This window comes from Rattus norvegicus, chromosome 17 (genome assembly GCF_021556685.1).
Source record: "Rattus norvegicus strain SHRSP/BbbUtx chromosome 17, alternate assembly SHRSP_T2T, whole genome shotgun sequence".
NCBI lineage: Eukaryota > Metazoa > Chordata > Mammalia > Rodentia > Muridae > Rattus > Rattus norvegicus.
In genome coordinates, this window is record NC_141550.1 from 64,880,042 (window position 1) to 64,902,347 (window position 22,306).

The 22,306-nt window shown below is 43.1% G+C and overlaps 1 protein-coding gene across 3 annotated transcripts in view; it reads left to right on the forward strand.

The window, feature by feature from the left end:
* The window catches only part of Ryr2 (ryanodine receptor 2), a 593,362-nt gene that overhangs the window by 160,076 nt on the left and 410,980 nt on the right, over positions 1-22,306 (forward strand). For all 3 annotated transcript variants that reach the window (XM_087591546.1, NM_032078.3, NM_001191043.3), the window contains 1 exon segment: positions 13,471-13,590. In XM_087591546.1, the coding sequence (XP_087447672.1) occupies positions 13,471-13,590 (120 nt within the window).

The window sequence follows — 22,306 nt, forward strand, 5'->3', positions numbered from 1 at the left end:
AGCGTCACTTGTCGAGATATGGCAAGTGGGTGAATGGAAATATTTTTATGAACAGCAGAACGATCGACGTGTTAGGTGTATTAAATTCCAAGGGAAGTACAGATCCCTACCAGGGGTGGTGGCACATGTCTGCTATCCCAGCACTCAGAGGTGGAGGCAGGAGGATCAAGAGTTCAAGGCCAGCCTCAGCCTATACAGCAAGTTTGAGGCTAGCCTGGGTTCTGTGTGATTCTTAAAAAGGACTAAAAGGATAGGATTTGTGTGTGCCGATAAGATGGTGTATCTGAGCTTTCTCTCCTATCTCTGTGTTCCTCTAATGTTTGTTTAAAAAGAAAAAAAGCACACAAGCCTTTTGTGTTGACACCTCAGCCTTTTGGTTTGCTATGTCTTTGATGGTAGGAAGCCGAGCCTTCTCCTCTCTGGAGATTGTTGATGGCTCATGAGGAGACCATCAAGGTTTCAATGAGGTAACTGGAGGAAAGTGCCTGCCTGGATGTTATTGGTGCAGTACATTTTCTCGGCCCTGATGAATGTCCTAATTTCAGAAAATGCAAAGTTCCTTTCTGATATAAGAATGTGCTTTAAAGATAGAGGAGAAATGCCTTGCCAGAATGTTGTGTATATTCAGAGCAGTTCAGCCTTCGGACTTCTGGCTGGCTGGTGGCCATCTCTGGCTGATGGAAGGAAAGTAAGAGGCTGGCGTCTCCATTGAGCTGGGAAGTTGGATGTTCCTGTCTACCCTCCCCTTGGCTGATGTTACCCAGGTCCAGGGTGACTGCAGGCCTTACAGCCTGTAATCCTTTACATGCCATCTTGTATATAAACTTTCTTGCGAGTCACCCATATAGAGCAGGAGATTACTCCCGCCCCTTGTTGTCTGTGAGATCAAAAATGCTGTGGTTAACTTGTTATGACCTAGTGTTGTCTGGGAAGAGAGAGCTTCAATGGAAGAATTGCCTCAGTCCATTTGTTTTGCGGGCATGTCTGTGAGCCGTTGTCTTGAGTGTTGTAGAATGGCCAAGCCCACTATGGGCAGAACTGTCCCTAGGCAGGTGGTCTGGAACTGTATAAGAAAGTGAGTTGGAACACAAGTGTCTTAGGGAGTCAGCAAGCAGCATTCCTTCATGGTTTCTATTCTAGGGTAGGCCTTGAATTCCTACCCTGCCTTTCCTGGATAATAGATCATGACCTGGCAGTATAAGTCAAATAAACTCTTTCTTCCCCAACTTGCTTGGTCAGAGTGTTTTATCCCAGCAACAGAATGAAGCTGGAATATCTTGTGTCAGACCACGTCATACCCAGAAAGGAAAGCTAGTAACTCTAGTCCCCTCTATAGAAACAAAGCCGGATGTGGATGTCAGTGTAAAGTATCAGAGGCACACTGAATTACTCCCCTTGAAATTGCACGGGGGAGGATCTCTCTCCTCATTTGTCTTTTCTCTTAGATCCATAAAATGTGAGCACTGGAAGAGACATTGGAGGCCCTTGAGCTCATCTGCTGGCAGAGAACTGAAGCTAGGCAGTCACACCAGTAGTCTAAACAGGGTGATAGCACTCACTGCCCATAAAAATGACCCAAGAAGGCCTGATACAGTGGCACACTTATCTTATCACGTGGTAGGTAGAGACAGAAGATCAAGGTCATCTGGATACTTGGGCTACACAAGAACCCATCTAGAAACAAACATCGACAAGAACATTAAAAGCCCTAGATTTTTCCCTAAGGTTTCTGTAGTATCACTAACCTGTGAATACCAGTCACCATCGAGTCACATGACACATGCCATGAGGTGTCAAGCCACTTTCTGTCAGTGGCAGCTCTCTGGATCTTTTTTTCAGATCACACACAGTCAGCAGAGTGTGGTGGGGTCCCTGTTGGTTGGTGCACAGAAAACATATAAAAACCAACCCGAGGGAACTGGCTGGCATGGATGAAGTGAATCCAGGAAAAAGGGGTACCACTAGAAGAAAAGTTCCAGTGGAGCAAAAAAGTTAAAGGAAGAAAAGTGGAGCGGGAACCTGACTACTGTGGAAAGACTCCACGCACAGCCAGAGGAACAGCGTAGATGGCTTTCTTGTAAATGAGGACAGACAGTGTCCAGGAAGGCCGTGTCCCAGAGGAGGAGGCACAGGGCAAAACATTTTAGAGGTATCTTCCCCTCTTGAAAACACACAGAAAGTTCTGAAGCTGAGTTTGTCTTCTCACCAAGGCCTGCACTTGATGCTTGTAGCTCCTGAGAAGTTCAGCGGTGGGTGGATGAGCTCCACACAACTGTTCTTGATCAGTGTTTTACAAGGAAGTGAAATTTCCCTGACTCTCAGTATTTCTAATGCTTTAAATTGTAGTATACTAAATTAAGTTTATTTCCTCTGTTTCCACTTTCTGTACATTTATAAATCGTATGATTAAGAGTCTTTAATCTTTGGTCAAAAATTGTAAATATCACATGATATTTACATGATTATAAACAATGATAATTTTCTCAAGGAATGTCAGAAATAAACCTTTACTAACATATAAACTAAGGACTGTAAGTGCAGTGAGCAGTGCAGATCGAACTGAACCGCAGTCCTCTAGGTCTGTCGCTGCTGCGGCTGGCTCGGGGCAGCGGGCTCGGATGGGGAGCGGGCTCGGATGGGGAGTGGGCTAGGATGGGGGATTTTGGGGAAAGGGGAAAGGGGTCTCAGTCATGGGAAATCAGAAGCCGAGTACAGGGGCCACCAATGTTGTTACTTAATCTCAGATATTAATATTAGATATCAATTGTTAATAATATCGGCCGCACCCACGGAGAAAGAGCATACCAGACCAACACCAACACGGTTCCACGTGATGAGATTTTAATGGGGGAAGGGAACAAGGGGAAGGGATGAGAGAAAGAAGAGAAAAGAGACCTAGGGGCAGGGAATCTGCCTTTTATTTGGAATGTGATGTAAAGGTGGGAATTGAGCCAAAAGGTCTTCTGGGAATGTATGGCCATTGCCATGGCAACAGTGACCAAAGGGTGTCACTGCTAAAGGTAAATTCTGATACCAACACCAACCATAACCCCATGCCCTCCACACACACACACACACACACACACACACACACACACACACACACTTTTCTTTCTTAGTTCTTTGCACTCGTGTGTTATCTGTTTCTCTCTTTGTTGGGGTGTTGGGGGGAGATGTGAAGTTAACATTTAGTTTGGCCACATGCCAGAACAGCGTAATGCGACGGCAACGTAAATGAGATGAAGCGTCAGGAAGGTACTGAGGAGCTCAAGACAGAACCGGCATCCAGGCAGTATCTCTACAAACTCCGGTCTCTTTGCTTCTCTTGGGTTGCAGACCCGGCTGGAGCCCTGTGTGCCTGTAGATGTTGATAACCTTTATTAGGCTATCCTGTCCTTTTCATTGACTACACAGGCTGGCCTAGTAGTACAAAACTTTTTACAATACATATGAGATTCTGTGCTGACCTCAAGGCTTTTCATGATCCAGCTCTGTTACTGGCTCCCTTTTGGAATAACATACCATTCTCCCACTGGTTGAGTCCGCTCTAGCCAAAAGGTTCTTCACTCCAGTATCCTTTCTCCCTCTTCCTTTCCCCCTCCCTTTTTCCCCTTCTCCTCCCTTTCTCCTTCCCCTCCTCTTGTCTCTCTACCACTTTCTTTCTTTTCCATTGCCTCCCTCTCTGCTCCTCTACACATCTCTTCCTCGATTCTTTGTGCTAGGGTTTAAATTAGGTGTCTTAAGCATGCTAGGCCTGCAGTGTACCCCTGAGCTGTGCTCTAAGGCAGTGCTTTTCTGGGCGTTGCCAAGACCCTGTTGTCTGGCTTGAACACCTCTTCCTAACCCCCCTACCCCAGGGCTTCACCTCCACACAGTCTTCAGGATCATCATCCTTCCTTCCAGGTCTTTGCTCAGAAGTCACCCCCAGCAAGTCCCTGACCATCCCTCCCAGTACTGCAGCACTTCCTGCCCCCTTAGATTGTTCTTTTTCTTCCGTATAGAACTTTTCATCTTCTAACATGATTATACATTTATTATGTTTCTGTTATTGGATCTCTTCCCTTGCCAGCACGTAAGCATAATGAGTTTGGGGATCTTTGGTGTACCAGGCAATTTATCTCAAGCACTTAGAACAGTTCTTAGCATATATTTATGTCCCAACCAAGTATCTGTTAAATGATGAATGAACATTTGAAAGAGGCTGTTGATGTTGTCGTTTGAGAATTCTTTTCTGGCTGTTGTTTCAGTAGACTTGGCATCATTTGTTAGAGAAACCATGTCTTACTAACTTGTCACACATTTGCCTCCAATAGAGGATTCTAGCTCTGGCCTTTCTCCCCATTAAAAAAAAATCACACCTCCAAGTAAAAATATTTTAGCAAGTAAAAATTATTTATTTGCTTATTTTATTTACTGATGGTGGAATACTGGGGCAGAGGGTAGGGGTGGGCAGGGGAGCTCATAGGCCAAGGTACACATAAAGGTCAGAGAACATCTTCTGGAATCTATTACCTTCCTCCACAAATGGGGTCCAGGGATTGAACTCAGGTTGTGTGTGAGTCTTGGTGGCAAGTAGTATTCCCGAGTCATCTTGCTGGTGCTTATTCTGATAAGTTTTTAAAGTCCCAAGGTGTGCAGGGGAGAATCGAACAGAGGAGATCCAACTCTGTGTATATATTTTTTGAGCCATAAATAAATGTTGTGGTTTAAAGTGAACTAGGACATGATTGTTTTAGGTTTTGACTACAGTGCGTATTTCAGCCTTCCTTGTTTATTTTATGTGCATGAGTATTTTGCCTGCATGTATGTCTGTGTACCACTTGAGTTCCTGGTGTCTATAGAGGCCAGAAGAAGGCATCAGAAGCCCTGAGGTTATAGTTTACAGATGGTTATGAGCCACCATGTTGTTGTTGGGAATTGAACTTAGGTCCTTTGGAAGAAGAGCATCTTAAGCATCTAGCCCCTAAAACATCTATCTCCATGGGGCACCTGTTTTCTATTTATCTCTTGGACAGATAGCTACAAGATAAGACACAGAGTGTGAGCATGCATGTATGTGTGCACTCATCCATGTCATCTCCTGGTCATACCCTCTGTCTGTCTGTCTCTCTTTCCATGTGTCTGTATATACGCGATGTGGTGTGTGCACATGTGTACTTGTGTGTGGAGGCCAGAGGTTGACATTGGGTCATCTGTCTCTGTCTATTTTAATTATTGAGACAGGATATCTCACATAACCTGGAGCTCCCTCATTTGGCTGGACTGACTGACCATGAAGCACTAGGGACTCATCTATGTGCAGTCCCCTCAACTAACATCCCAGTGTCAGGAAAGTAGGTGCACCCAAACCCAGCTTTTTTATTAGGGTTATGGGGATTTGAACCTGGGTCTTCATGCTTTCATAGCAAATGCTTACTAACTGAACCATAAGGTAAGGTTTTTAGTTAACTGACCCTTCGTGTTCTGTATAACATGAAGTAACACAGAGATAAGACTTCTAACCAAAAGCCAAAACCTGGATAAACCAAGACAAACTTACGTAAAATACTTGGCATGAAGAATGGCTTTGAGTCTTCCAGTGTTATTAAGGATATCAATTGAGCTTTCAGGATTTGCTGTAGGGGGCTGGAGAGATGGCTTAGTAGCTAAGAACACTGCCCCTCTTGCAGAGGTCCTTGGGTTCAGTTCCCAGCATCCATGTGGTGGCTCACAACCGTCTGTAATGTCAGTTACGGTGTATCTGACTGCCTCTTCTGCCTTCATGGGTAATAATCACTCACATAAAACACATACATACACACAGACCAAACAACTATACAAATAAAATAATAAAAACCTTTTTTAAAGAGCGAGTACACCACACTGGTTGGAGAGATGGCTCAAAGGCTAAGACCTTTTGTTGCTCTTGCAGAGAACTTGAGTTCAGTTCCAAATACCCATATTGGGCAGCTCACAACCGCCAATAATTCTCCCTCTCTCAGAATTGTCCTTCTCCTCTGGCCTCCATGGGCACTGTATTCATGTACACATACGTAGCCTCCAGTAAAATAAAATACATATTTTTAAGATTAATTTAAAAGTATTCTATAATTGACTCATGTAGAGTGTATATGAAAGGTAATTGTAATCAAAGTTTTATTGTATTTATGTGGAAATAGGAGAATTAGGAACTACATGGGCTTTTTCAAGTGACTGGGCTGGGTTTATGTTGGTGCTGTAGATGTATATGTTACAGTAAGGTTTGCTGCATCTGTAATATACAGGCACTGTAATTTTCCTTCAGTGTCGCCCTGTCTCCTGTCTGCCCCTAAATCTGTGGCTCTCAATCTTCCTAATGCTGCAACCGCTTAATACAGTTACTCATTTTATAGTGACTCCCAACCATAAAATTATTTTGTTGCTACTTCATAACTGTAATTTCGCTACCGTTACAAATATGGATATAAACATTTGATACACAGGATATCTGATAGTCAACCCCACTGGGATTGAGACCCACAGGTTGAGAGTCACTGCACTAAATCATGACATCACTTACTGGGGACATTGATGACTCAGCTTACTTGAATATTAAGTAGACTCTCACCTTGACCGTATTGGTAGGTGATTCCATATGTTGGCACAGCAGCACACATTTGTGGAAAAGTAGAGATGGTCTAGGACCCACAACTCTTCATCTAGGACATATTATATTCACTGAACACAGAATTAGACCTGGGGGTAGACCCAAAGCCAGTCAGGACTTGTTCTTTCTCTCATACAGCTGTTCCTACCATGGCACATCTGCCAACAGGCAGTGTGCGGCCAGAGTAGCTGGAAAGAGCTGATTCTTATCCACAAGAAGCTTATCATTCTCATGGTTAATGAATTCTGCTTCTGGTTATTCAACAGCAGCAGGGTAATGGTAATGAATATGCAAACATGAGGAAAGATGAATAAAATATTTAGACCTATGTTTGAATTCTTCCCAAGTTTTACCATGCTAGTGTTGAAAAAAAAAATGGAGTCTCCATTTTATTTATTTTTTATTTTTTTTGTGCTGACTTTTTTTTGTGTGGATATTTTATGTATTTACATTTCAAATGTTATCCCCTTTCCCACTTTCCCCGGCTCCCGTCCCCCGATCTCCTGATTCTATGAGGATACTTCCCTGCCATCCACCTACTCCCACCCAGCACTCTCCTACCTCAACACCCTGGTGTTCCCCTACACTGGAGTAATGAGCCTTCACAGGACAAAGGGCTTCTCCTCCTTTTGGTGCCAAACAATGCCATCCTCAGCTACATATGCAGCTGGAGCCATGGGTCCCTCCATGAATACTCTTTGGTTAGTGGTTTAGTCCCTAGGACCTCTGGGGGTTCTGGTTGGTGGAAATTGCTGTTCTTCCTATGGGGTTGCAAACCCCTTCAGCTTCTTCAGTCCTTTCTCTAATTCCTCCATTGGGGTCTCTGTACTCAGTCTGATGGTTAGCTGTAAGCATTCTCATTTGTAACAGTAAGGCTCTGGCAGAGCCTCTCAGGAGACATCCATATCAGGCTCCTGACAGCAAGCCCTTCTTGGCATCAGCAATAGTGACTGGGTTTGGTGGCTACATATGGGATGGATCCCCAGGTGGGGCAGTCTCTGGATGGCCTTTCCTTCAGTCCCTCTCTGCTCTTTGTCCCTGTATTTCCTTCCCTGAATGTTTTGTTCCCCATTCTAAGAAGGACTGAGGCATCCACATTTTGGCCTTCCTTCTTCTTGAACTTCCTATGGTCTGTGAATTGTATCTTGGGTATTCCACTTTATATTTCCTACACAAAGCAGAAGTTCCATAAAGGATAGCTCAAAGGATTCCTTCCAGCACAGGGGCTACTGTGCTGGGCCGGCACACTGTAGAAGGAAGTGGTTTTCTTTCCTTGTGCCCCACGCACACAAGAGCCACATCCAAGATAGATTTGGTTAAAAAATTGCTAGATCCTGCTGAGCATGATGGTTGACACCTGTAATCTCAGCACTTGGGAGGCAGAGCTGAGAGGATGTGAATTTGAGGGTAATTTGGGTAAGTTCTCTAGACCTCACCCTCTTGTCTCTCCTCCCATTCCTCATCATCACCTCCCCTGTGCATCAGATTCTAGATTCTCTGCTTCTAAACTTAGCTTCAATGTTTGCCTTTCACTTTCTGGCAACTTGTAGCTCTAGTCTCCAGCTCACTTGGCATTTACTGACTCTTCAAAGGTATCTTCATATTTCATGGTTCTGGGATCATCCAGTGTGTGTTCTACCCCAGCGTGAAGTCCCTAGGCATTCTTCAGTGTCTTACCCATTTTCTTTGCCAAGCTGTGTTTGTGATAAAGCAGGATTCCTTCAGCGCCGAGAAAGACTCCATGCTGAGCTTAGCTCTTGAATTGCAATATCTTCTGTGAGTTGAGTGAAAGGGCGGTACTCGCCCATTAGAAATTTTCGGCTTTTTTTTTTTAATTTCCTTTGACATTCTTTTGAACACATTTATGGATTCATGTTCACTGGTTCCCTCTTCATTTCTGGCAGTATAGTTTGGGAGCTATATTTCTAAATAAAAATAGTCTCAATTTAATAACTGGATAACTACTTTGAATCAATCCATTTTATAGTAATTTGTTTATGGCATATGATTTATTGTGAAGTGAGCGTGAGGGTGTTGCTCTAGCAAGGCCTAGGGCAGATGTCCCATGATTTGTAGCCAGGGAACCATTTCCAACCAACTGCCTGTTTTCTGATGCTCTCATAGATCCTTAATATTTTGCCCTCTTTGTCGTCCCTCCAAATAACACCTGCCCATCTTTCAAGTTCAGGCATTAGATAAGGTAAACAAAAAAGGTAGAAAGGGGTTAGCTAAATGGAATGGTGCCCGCAGGCATACAGGGGATATGATGGGGGTCAATATGACCTCCGTATATTGTATAAAAGTATGAAATTATCAAATGTAAAAACTAATGTTAAAGGTACTTTGAGCTTCGTGTGCTAAGGCAGGAGGCATGATGACTGCCACTTGTGTGCCTTAGACACACACGATGCACATAACCAGATTCAGAAGTAAGAACTATGAATTCAAGGTTTAGCGTCAGGAAAGAAGTCTCAAAGATTAGTTTGGAAGAGGCCTTGTGACCTACTCACATTCTTCCCTTGTGCCTTTGTTGTGTTAGCATCCTGGATCTCCTCTGTGTTAGGCAATGATGGTCTTCAGCGTTCAGGATAGAAACTAGGTTTTATATACATGAATAGTAAAATAGATCATCATACACATATCATACCCACGTTACGTGAAACTGAAGTTGCTGCACATGGGTGGAAATCAGCAGAAAACCATGAATCTTCCCTACCAGCTCTTTCTGCAAAGTCTGCAGGCCCTTCTTCCTCTGGAGAAAGCGTCTATAGGGGGATGAATGATGGGTAATAAAAGGGAGCTGGCAGGTGGCTTGTGTTCTGCTGTTTGGTCCATCAAGTGTTTGGCATATATTACTTTCTGTCAAAAATGGGAAGCCATCACTTTTAAGGCTGTAAAACAGAGATTGTTCTCGTGTATACTAGAGAAAGCTTTGTGGGGCTGTCAGGTTAGGCTCTGTCATTTCCAGCCAAATCATGACTGGCAGGCCTGGTTATAGCCTGTCTCCTTGGTAGTGTAGTTGAGCTTCTTTGAACATTGTGTTACATGGTTTCTGGGTTGCTCTGTCACCCAAGCTTAAGAGGCGTCATAGAAGGGGAATTGCGCACAGAGGCCGGTTACGGAGGTTCAGTGGTGCTCCTGAGTGAGAACCGCTCAGCTTCATTTACTTCCTTACATCCCTAGTGTTCACACCACATTGGAGGACATTCCAGATGATTCTACATTTCTGATTTCTTTACCGTATACCGGCCTTAATGTGCTCTATAGCCTGGGAACCTTCAACGTCTGACCCTTCTTCCTGCGTCTCCCCAGGGCTGAAATTACAGTTGTGTATCACCACTTAAATGTTATGAAGGACCAGGAATTGATAAATGTTATGAAGGGCCAGGAATTGATAAATGTTATAAAGGACCAGGAATTGATACATGGCTTGGAGCCTGTATCCATTGATACATGCCTGACAAGTTCTCTACCAACTGACCTATACATCTCCAAACTATAGACTTATTTTAATATTCTGTTGCTTCTTGCTGGCCTCTTTCATGCTTAGAGAAGACTACCCATGTCTCCTAGGGTCCATATCCTGTGTGAGACCCATTCCGGATCCTGGATAACCAATGGCCTTTAACATTGGCATTTCTTAGATGCTTAGTCCAGTCCAAAGCTTTTTCTTAGCAAGATCGAGGGGTGTCAGCATGTATTGAAGAAACAATACTGGTAATAAGCACAGTAAAAACAAGCAGTTCACTGTAGAAAGGATGTGGAGATGGCTTTCAGATCAAATGCATTAGACTGAATGACTCAGTTCCTGGAAATGTATATGACAGGTCCTAGTGAGGGAAAAATTACTTTGTGTCTCCATTTTTTCCTCCTATGTATGTATGTATGTATGTATGTATGTATGTATGTATGTATGTGACTAGTCTTTATATCAAATGGGAATAGTGAGGGACACGAATGCCCCAGCCTTTGGAAACTGGAAGTCTTCTCTATTTTCATAGTCACCTACTGCAGCTGCTATTCTCACGTGTCCCCTGCTCTGTGCTGTGCTTTCTCCTATCTACTCTTGGCTCTCACTGTCCTCCCTCTGCTCATTTCTATGTCTTTAATTCACACATTCAAATAATCATTCACTAAATAACATCAGGGCAGTCTCCAGCTTTCCTCAGAGATTCTTTTACCTTAGAGTGTTGTTTACACATTAGAGCTGGGTCCATGGGACATGTAATACAAAATAGTAAGAGACCTCTGGGATCTTCTAGGCCTGCGAGCATGTCAGCACCATTTCCAGATTTCTCATTATACTGTATGTTTGGAAACCACCATACAGCTTTGATCTTGTAGTAGATTATGTAAAGCACTTCCCGATCTTTTATTTTGCTACTCAGCACATGAATTTTACATTTTCTCTTACTTATAGGGAAATCAGTCCATTTCTTTTCCCCAGCAAATGGCTTTTCAAGTAAAATAAATGTTCACTCACATTAATGAGTACCCGGAGATGGACTCAGAGGGTAGATGTTAACAACTGACCTAGGCCTGTGGCAGGCGCTATCTGCTGGCTGTTCACGCTGCTGCTGCCACCTAGAAAGTAATGGCAAACAGCAAACACCAGAAAGGTTTTAAATGCAAAGTACAATTGTGCTTTTTCAGATAAACACAGCATTTACTTTGAGTTAACCAGTGCAACTTCTTTTCTATTTCCGGAGACTCACCCCATTCCCTTATCTTGACTCTTCTGTTCTACAGTGGGATGTAGGACAATTGCAGTCCTCCATGCTGCACTTCTGGGACACCTCTCTGTCATGTGACATCTTGCTGAAGGGATGGATGGATGCATATATTCTATTCTCTGTTATGTATCTATCCTTCTGTGACTTTGCAGTTGATGTGTCAAATGCAAGTGATGGGACCCAGATGAGTCAATAGAGTGCTTGCCAGGCTAAGTCTAGGACCCTCTTTGATATCTCGAAACCCATCTTAAAACAAAACAAAACAACAACCAGGTACAGCAGCAAATGCCAGTACTCCCAGCATCGCAGAGGTAGACACAGAGGATACATGGGATTCACTGATCAGCCTTCAGAGTCAGTGGAGCTCCTGCCTCAGTGAGAGACCCTGTCTAAAAATTAAAGTGAGGATGGATTAAGGAAGACATCTTGTTCAGATTAGATCTCAGGCCTCCACACATGCATGCATGCATGCACATGCACTCACATACACACATCTGACAAGTGGTTGCATTTTCTAGACATTTGCATTAGTAATAGAACCTGTTAAATGACAATACTTCATTACAAACAACCCTCCTCCCTTTTCCTCTGTGCCTTTCAGGCCCTCAGTCATTGTGGTGACATTTTGTCATGCACCATTATTTCAGAGGTTGAAGGCCTTGCCTAAGATCACATGACTGCCAGTATATGGCAGAGTCAGGGTGGCCAATTTTGCTCATTCTTTTTTGCAGGGGATAGTGAGCTAGTTGATCTTGCTATTAATCCAGGCTGGCCTTAGGCTCCTGTTCAACTCTTATGACCCTTCTGGAATAAGGCATAGTCTCTGTGTCAGGTCATCCTGTGGCTCACCTTTCCCCATGTATACGTCTGCCTGTAATTCTGCTTCAGTAATTGGTTTGAATCCGTTGTTGTATTGAACTAACCAATGGTCTTTCTGTGTTCTTAAACATCCCAAAATCAAATTGCTACAATGTGGTGGAATGATGGTGACTTACCTCAGCTATTGGCATGTTTCCTTATGTTAGTTTTGACTGACATGCATGCCATCCTGTAGGACCTGTTTCATTCTGGAGGATGTTTGATGTTTCTTGGCAGTGCTGTTGACTGAAGCAGTGTATGAGAGTGTGAACTAGAAAAATCCCACCTTTCACTTATCCACAAAGAAGAGTAAGAGGTGGGAGGGTTGTTTGTTATGAAATATCATCATTTAACAGGTTCTGTTACTAGGGCAAGTGAGAAAACTGATGGCCTTGAATGGCTTTGGCCCTTCTCTTTCTCCAACAGCCAAGGAACTGACACTGTGTAGCTCTTTTTGGTGTCAGTTTCTTCATATGGCTCATGTTCTAGTTTCCTTTCTATGCCTGTGATTTAAAACAAACAAACAAACAAACAAATAAAAACACACTGATCAAAAGCAATGTCGGGATAGGAAGATGTTATAAGTCTTTCACCTCAGGTTTTAGTCCATCCTTTGAGGGAGGTCAAGGCAGGAACCCAAGCAGCTAGACTCATCACATCCAAGGTCAAGCAAAGAAAGGCTAAACACATCCTTCCCTGATGGTTTTCTTTAGATAGTTTTGTCCCCTCTTACATTATTGAGGACCTCTTGCCTAGGGAATGGTACTTCCCTTGATGGGCTGGCTCTTCCTGAATCAGTAAACAATGAAGACATGCCCATAGACTAGCTAACCTGATCTAGATAACTCATCATAAAGAATGTCTTGCCCAATGATTCAAGTTTGTGTTTAGGTGACAGTCAAAACTAACTAGCTTCGCTCATACTTAGTTGTTTCATTTTAGATATTTTATTCTATCCATGTGAATGTTTTGCCTACATGAAGGCATGTGAACAATCAGTGTGTCTGGTAGTCAAGAGATGATGGCCAATACCCTAGATCCTCTGACTCGAATAAACAGATAGTTGTGAGTCATCATTTGGTTACTATGAAGAGAACGTGGTTCCTCTGCAAGAGCGTCAAGTGCTTTCAACTGCTAAGCTATCTCTTCAGCCCCCTACAGCTGTTTTTAATAGGTGATAAAGTCCTATGTTTCTAGATCTTACTTAACCTAGCCCATGTGGAATCTCACCTTACCTTCTGTTTCTCTCTGTAGGATGATGAGGTGGTTCTACAGTGCACCGCAACCATCCACAAAGAGCAGCAGAAGCTGTGCTTGGCAGCAGAAGGATTTGGCAACAGACTTTGCTTTTTGGAGTCTACTTCCAATTCTAAGGTGGGTTGAAATCTCTCAAGGCTGATGGAGTAATCTAGTTCCACTCATGGAACTGAGTTTGTGTATGAGTACTCTGTTGTTTTCTGTGGAACAAACGATATATAAACTTTTGGCTTCAAATATTTGATTAATCCTTTATGACAGGTCTTCTTATTCTGTAAAACAACAGTGGATATATATGTGAAATGTTTACTATAGTCATTTATGCCAAGTGAAATTCCTAACATTATAACAATCAGTGTTATATATATTATGCACCTGTCTAGATTTTTTTGAGATAAGCACTCATGTAGTTAAGTACATGTTAAGTATAGTATACTCTTCCTCAAATTTTTTTTGGATAAAGGTCTCATGTAGCTCAGGCTGGCCTTGAACTTGCCAGGTGGACAAAGGACACCCATGAACTTATGATGCATCTGTTTCTATCTCCTGGTGCTGATATTTCATGTGTGCAACAACACACCTGTTTTCTACAGGGCTGGATTTGAATTCAGGTTTTTATGGATGCTAAGTAAACATTCATGTGAGTGAGCTTCATCCCGAATCCTCCCTTACATTTGTTTTAATTTGACAAATCTCATTAGAACGTTCTCTTTGTAAAATTTACTATGATAGGTCTAATTATGAAAACTATTCTTCAAGAACTAGCATTTTCAAATTTACCATTTTCTCTAGTTTTTCAGTTTTGTGGTGACTTGGGTTAACTGGCTTTTTGAAAGTGTGTGTGTGTGTGTGTGTGTGTGTGTGTGTGTGTTTGCTACATTTGTGTATATACATTGTGTTTGAGCCTGGTACCCTTGAAGGTCAGAAGGCAGCATCAAATCCCCTGGGACTTAGTTACAGGCAGTTATGAGCCACTATATGAGTCCTGGACACCAAACTCAGGTCCTCTGGAAAAGCATCTCTTAACCTCTGAGCCATCTGTCCAGCCTAGTAACTGGGCATTTGACTCTCCTCATTACATCAAACATTGTGTGAGATGATGTTGTTTTGATTCTTTACTAAGGTAGTTGGTTTCTGACACTAAAAATTAATATTCTGGGTTAGGGAGATGGCTTAGTTGGTAAAAATGCTTGCACATTCAAGGACTTGAGTTTTGTTGTCAGAATCCACATTTACAAAAAGATTGGCATGTGGTACACACTTGCAACCTAGGGCATTGGGAAGTCAGAGACAAGTAGATCCCTGAGCTCATTGGCCAAATAGACTTGTCTGGTTGAAGAGTTGCAGACTAGTGAGAGACCCTGTCTCATAACTTTAAAAAAATTGTGGACAGCACCTAAGGAATGATATCCAAGGTGTCTTTTGCTTCCCTCACATATACACTCTATATATACACTCTAATTAATATTCCTATTCAATAACAGTGTACCAAATGAAAATCAAGCATTCTCGTAGGCCTAGGTGAACTGTTTAATTCTTAGCAGGGGAACTAGACTCTGTATTTGCTATAGATAACTGAATGGACTGAACATCTAATCCATTTACGTTCATGGTGTCTTACATTCTTTTCTAGAAGCAAAGAATAAAAAAGTTGCATTGTGTTATTTAGAGTGTAGAATTAAAGATAAAGCTGATGTCAGGCAGAACACTGGGCTGTTTTTCTTATTTTGTTATGACGTAAACCCCTCAGGTGCCTGCGTGATCCACCATGTTAGGCTGGTTCCTGTCCTTACCTTACTTCACTTTAAAGTCTTTTTATTTTTCTTAATTCACTTTATATCAAGCTCCCCTCCCTCCTTTCCTCCCAGTCCTACCCTATAAATCCCTCCTCCCATTTCTGTCTCTCCTTCTCCTCAGAGAAGGAGAACCCCCACTTGGATACCACCTAACCCTGGAGCATCTAGTCTCAGCAAGTCTAGTCACATCCTCTCCCACTGAGGTACAAGCAGGGAGTTCAGTTAGGGAAGGGGATCCAATGGCAGGGAACAGAGACTGAGCCAGCTCTTGTCCCACTTGTTAGGGGCCCCACATGAAGACCAAGCTGCACATTTGCTACAAATATGTAGGGCATCTAGGTCCAGCTCCCGCATGCTCCCTGGTTGGTGGCCTAGGGTCTGTGAGCCCCCATGGTCTCAGATTAGTTGATTCTGTAGGTATTCTTGTGGTGCCCTTGACCCCTCTGACTTTCCCAATTTGATTCCCTCCTCTTTCATAAGACTTCCCCAGATTTTGCCTAATGTTTGGCTGTGGGTCTCTACATCTGCCTCCATCTACTGCCAGATGAAGCGTCTCAAGAGACAATTATGTTAGATTCCTGTTTGCAAGCATAGCAGAGTAGCATTAATAGCGTCTGGGGTTGGCTCTCTCACATTCGATGGGTCTCAAGTTGGGACAGTCATTGGTTAGGTTGTTCCCCTAGCCTCTGCTCCATCTTTAAGCCTACACGTCTTGTAGGCAAGACAAATTTTGGGTTGAAGGTTTTGTAGGTGGATTGTTGCCCCACCCCCTTCTCTGGAAATCCTGCCTAGCTATAAGAGGTGGCCATTTTAGTCTCTCTATCTAAGCTAGAGTAACCCATGTAGACTCCCCATATCTTCCTTCATCCTAGGTCTCTAGCTAGTCACCAGAGACCCCCCCCCCATTTCCATTCTCACTCCCAGGCCTCTCTTTCCTCTGTCCCCCATACCCGATCTCCATCTCTGTTCTCCTTCTCTCCTCCTCCCCTACCCAGTTCCCTCTCCATCCATCCCAGATGACTATTTAGATATGCACTTGTCCCCATGTTTTTCCTTCCATTGGATTTTCCTCTTTGCCTTTTTTGTGTAGAGTTAGGATTCTGAATATTGGTTTTAGGACTTTAGTAACTTTGGGGCAGATGCCTGTTGCTGCTAAAAATAAGGGAAAGGGGCTTGCCCATCAAAGCACCATGAAACAGCCTCTCTTCAGGGTCTTCTTTCCCAAATTACCACTGTAGCCCCCACTTTAATGGTTATTTTTGTCTGTATTTCTGTACCATTTGGTCTGTATCCTGAGAATCTTTATAGGGCATTGCTTTCCAGAGTCTATGCTGTTGTTCCCCTTGCCTCTGCATATGAAACCTTGGACCTTTGGGGGACCTTTAACTCCTTTGTTGTCTTTTAGTGACAAGCACGGTGCCCTGAAGTAGAAACATTTAACAAGTTATGATAAAGGGACAGGACTGCAGGGCTCAGTTCATGATTCTAATACAGCTGGAGTGCTGTATTTCACCTGCATGGAGCTGGATTTCACTGAAAAAGTGGGACGTAGTTCCCCTTCTCCAACTAGCATCTCCTGCATTTATCATGAACTAAGGAGCATAGAATGATTGTTGGCAATAACCAGTCAGACCCTATAAATTATATATGAATGCCTGGAAGCAGACCCAGAAATAGCTCAAGCCAGGGATAGCATCTTTCCATCAAAGGCAGGACTGCCTTATTGAGGGAGTTTAAGCATTATGTTCCTAAGATGTTTATTCAGGCTCATCTTCTCCTGGAAGGGAAGATTTGAAATATCAATGTAGAGTTTCCTGCAGGAAAATATAAATGTCTATGACTTTACATCTGATGACATGATTGTTATTCCTCATTCTTCAGCATGACAGGTATTTGCTGTTTATTCCTTATACAAATGGCATTTCATCTTTGCCTCTGTACAGTTGGGAAGCTGGACTCTAATTTGGGGCAGAAGTCAGTTGTTAAAATTTCAGAGGGTTAGTGGCTGGAGAGGTGGCTCCATGATTAAGAGTTCGTGTGGCTGCTGCAGTGGGTTGTAGTAGGGTTGGTTACCCATACCTCCACGAAGCAGCAGTCAGGCCTTTAGTCCCTATAATTAAGAAATACACTCGGAAATGAATATTGGGTCAAAGGAGAAGCAAAGTAAAAGGAATATGAAATTTTGCTTCTTGAACACAGTGATAAAGCCTGGTGTTTCAGAATATGGCAGGTGTAGCAAAGAAGTGAAGACGACATTTACAGCATTAAATTTACAAGTTCTTAAAAGTGGAAAATAAAACCAACTAAGTGGGCAAATAAGAAAAGAGTATAAACTAGTCATAGGAAAATAGCAAGATGGAGGAGTGGTAAGGTTAACGGATGGGTTTGTTAGTTTAAAAACTAATTCTTTGAAAGAAAATCAGTAGAAAAACCAGTGACTAATTTAATAAAAAAGGATATCTCAAATATTCTAATAGTAAGTTACATATAGATTAAAGGGATTAATAACTCAAACACAGGAAATTAAGTCACAAGGAAACATTTATCTACTTGTATACTAATGAATTTTAGGATATTCATGATATTAATCATTTGTTGTCCAGATTAGCCACATACTACTGACCTCACTGCCTCAGCCTCTCTCTGAGTCTGGGACTACAGATTCAACCACACTTAGGGCCCTATTTTATTACTTGAAATATATAAATAGAATTGCCCTGTGTGGTGGTTCATACTAGAAGTCCTAATACTTAGAATGCTGGGTCAGGATTGCGGCAAGCTCCCAGTCAGTCTGAGCTACTTACAGAGTTCAAGGAAAGCCTGGGGTACAGAGTCAGACCCTGTCTCAAAGATTACAAGCGAGGGTGCAATCCTGCGTCCTGCTTCTTTGTGTGGATTCTAGGGATTGGCCTGAGTTCCTGGAGTCTCCATGTCAAGCCCTGCTCAATCTCCCTGGTCTTCACAGTCCTGTGAAAAAGAAGACATCCACGTGTGGAGTGTAGACTTCATTACAGAACCCAGCCTTCCCTAGCTAGCTTTGCCAATGCCCTGGTCACTGTAATAGGAAACCCATGTCTGACTGGAGTAGCTTACAGATGGGCACTGTGAGGAAATGTGACAGTTTTGACATTCCACTTACTATGACTTGATCTGCAAGATAAGTCATTAAGCAATAACCAGTTGACTGGATGTGCCTTTCGTGAATCTGCATTGCTTCTATGCTGTTGACTTGAATTATGTGGAGAGATTATTCATGGCTGATGTTGTAACTGAGCCCAAGTCTATTTAACCATGGGAGAACTAAAACCAAATTTACATAGGAAGATCAGAATAGTAATAACCAACTCAAATGGTCCAACCCCTAGCCTCTCTGCAAGGACTTTCTATAGTATTTGGTCTTATAGTTTCACTGGAGACGGATCTGGTTGGCTCTTTGGTTCCCGACAGGGGACAGTGTATAGTTCTATGCCATGGCGAGTTCTTATCTTCTCATATGGTGCCATGAACTGTTTGTTGTCTTCACCCTGTTTAGGGACTGAACGTCATGACAGCAAGCACTTTAGACCTAATGAAGAAGGCTGGTGAGGTGACTTGTAGGTTAGAGTGATGCCAATTAAGTTTGGCCATCTAGCTGAGTTCTTTCCCTGGGACCCCAATGGTGGGAGGAGGGAAATGACTCCTGAAAGCTGTCATGACTCCGGCATGCACACATAAAAAGAAATGTAATAGAAATTTAAAAAAATCATAATGAGGTCCGGTGGTGGTCATGCATGCCTTTAATCCCAGTGCTTGGGCAGCAGAGGCAGGCAGAGCTCTCTGGGTCCAAAAAAATCATAATGATGTATCTAATTTTGCATCAGAGCAAACCAAGTTTTAAAAGATGTCATAAAAAGGAGGACAATTTTTGAGTGCATGAGTTTGGCTGTATAGGAATTTAAAACAGTAAGAAAGATCACAACACTAGGAAATCATTTTACCTCAAACAGTAGATCTGATGCAGCCCAGGACTCCACAGGAGTACAGTTTGGGGAACATTGTTATAAAAATGTAATCCATAGTTTAGAGAGTAGTGCAACCTTAAGAAACTCACTGTAATGAAGACTCGCTTTTATTTAATGGTCTTACTGAGACACGGCATCTACCAGGAATTTGTTGTTGTGACACAGACAGTGTGTTGGTCTTATAGATTCCTTGCAGCTTCAGACTCTATGTTGCCTAGGCTAGCCCTTGTCCACAGCACACATAAACAGCATTGTTAATTTTGATCATGCTTTCAAGACTTTTCAGTGAACTCTTCGCATGTCTCAGTGATAAAGAGCATTTGTGGCTCTTGCAGAGGACTCAGGATTGATTCCCAGCACCCCACACAGTGGCTCACAAACATCTGAAACTCCAGTTCCATGAGCTCTGACTTCTTTTTCTTCTGGCCTCTCTCCAGGCCCTTCACACATGTGGTTCACACACGTATGATGCGGGCAAAACATCCATACACAGACGTTTAAAGAGAAAGAAAGCTCTCTATTTCTTGCAGTTTCCCTGGCATCGCTTTAATCACAAGTATTTCTTCCCCTGAACGGGACATGAAAAAGCAGAATTTTATCCCTGGTGACTTCTCATTTCAGGATATTATTCACCCCATCAATAATGCATGGGGCCATCAATGATGCATGGCAGTTGTGCTATTCCAGATGAACCGCTCTTCTTCAAGTGGGAAAATTTGAATAATAAAAATGTCAGTATGAGATAAATGCTAGGTGATGTAAGGAAGGTTGGCTTTGAAATGAGGTTTGCGAAACATCTTAAACTTCAGAGGCTTTCACAGCATGCTTCCTCCAGTGTTTAATTGCAATAATAAAACATGCTAGAGGAAAACAAATACTAGGATAAAAGAACAGCTTTTAGGGGGTTCTGTTTGTGCAGAAGGGACACAAAAGGAAGACCAGCACGTTCAGAAGAAAGTGACTTTCCTAGCAATCACTTTTGCTTACCACTGTCCAAGTGTTGCGTTATATGCTACTCATTTCCAGTATTTTAAGAGGAAAGAAAAGTAGGCAGTGTGCTTGGAAGAAAGAAAATACCTCCATGAGGGCTGGGGAGATGACACCATTAATAAAGTACTTGACTTGCAAGTTTGATTCCCAGAACTCATTGCACGGAGATGTGGGGGTACCTGGCCATGGTGGCACACACTTGCAATCCCAGTGCTAAGGAGGCAGAGGCAGGCTGTGCTCTGAAGCCTGCTGTCTGGCTCAACTAGCCTACTTGGTGAACCCTAGGCCAGTGAGGGAGAGTCTGTCTCATAAAATAAAGTGGCCAGCTTCTGAGGATGACAGCCCAAGAGTGTCTTTTGGTCACACACATGTGTGTCTGGTGTGTGTGTGTGTGTGTGTGTGTGTGTGTGTGTGCATGCACACCTAAGAAAATTTAGAATAATTGATTCTATGAGTAGATGGCATCCTCTTGTGACTTGTAACATTTGATTTGGGGGACAGACTATTTCATTGGGATATAATAAAACAGTGTGCGTCTATGAGTTATAGACAAATAATTCCTGTTAGACTTTAGACACTCATTGACGCTGCTACCCAGTTAGGAAAGGATGGCTACAGAGAACATAATTGTAGAATAAGACGACATAATCAAAATTCTCCATCTAGGAACCATTTTGTGGAAACCATAGATATCAAATGTGACGTTGGCATAGCCTTATGAACCAAAGATTCACTCTGAGGGACTTTTAAAGATGTTAAAGAATCCTCATCGTGGTTAAGAAAGGGCTGCTTGGTTCCCTAGTAAGCTTTCTTGCAAGACTTAGAAAATGAAATAGAATGAAACTTTAGAGGAAACAAGTTTGCCCATCATCTGGTGGAGATCTCTGCTAACCATGGGGCAGATGGGACTGCCTGGAACAGATCCTCCCTGGGGCTCTCCTCTTGCCTATGGAGTCCCCCCAAGCATAGGGACAAGATTGGCAGATGCCATAACTCACCTGGTCTGTCTGGGATACACCTAGGTATGATGCTGGAATGTGAAGTAAACAACAGGGTTATGGTCCTACCACCTTGGCCACCAGCTCAGTGTCTGGCTGGAGGTATGGGCTGTGGTTATCAGGAAGATGAGGATGACTTTTTAGGTACTAGTGGCCATGGTTCTGACCAACAGGGGCTAAAGGCCTCTGGGCACAGCCTTTTAGGAGCTTGGGTGGGACTGGGTATTTGATCATAGTGTGTCCCAACACCAGAGAAAAGATAGTTGTACGGGAAAGAGAAGCTTCTAGTTCCAACTTTTCCATTTTTTGTGTGTGTGTATGAGTGTGTATTTGTGCATGTGTGTGTGTCTCTCTGTGTGTATGTGATATGTTGTACATGTGTATGAATGTGTTTTTTTAATTTAATCATTTCGTTTCCATTTCAGATGTTATCCCCCTTCCCAGTCTCTCCTCCACGAACCCCCCACCCCATCCCCTTTGCCTCTAAGAGGGTGCTTACCTACCACCTACCCACTTACTTCTCACCCCTCTAACATCCCCCTTTTCTGGGGAATCAAGCCTCCACAGGACCAAACACTTCCCCTCCCACTGATGCCAAATAAGGTAGTCCTCGTTACATATGTAGCAGGAGCTATGGACTGGCCCACACATACCCTTTGGTTGGTGGTTTAGTCCCTGGGAGCTCTGAGGGGTCTGGTTAGTTGACACTGTTGTTCTTCCCATGGGGTTGCAATCCCCTTTAGCTCCTTCAGCCCTTCTCCTAGCTCTTCTGTTGGGTCCCAGGCTCAGTCCAATAGTTGGCTGCAGGCATCTGCATTTGACTTAGTCAGGTGCTGGCAGAGCCTCTCAGGACAGCCACTCCAGGCTCCTGTTTGCAAGCCCATCTTGGCATCAGCAATAGTGTTGGGGTTTGGTGTCTGCAGATGGGATGGATCCCTAGGTGGAGTGGTCTCTGGATGTCCTGCCCTTCAGCCTTGGCTCCATTTTTGTCCCTGTATTTCCTTTAGCAGGGACAATTCTGGGTTAAAAATTTTGAGATTTGTGGGTG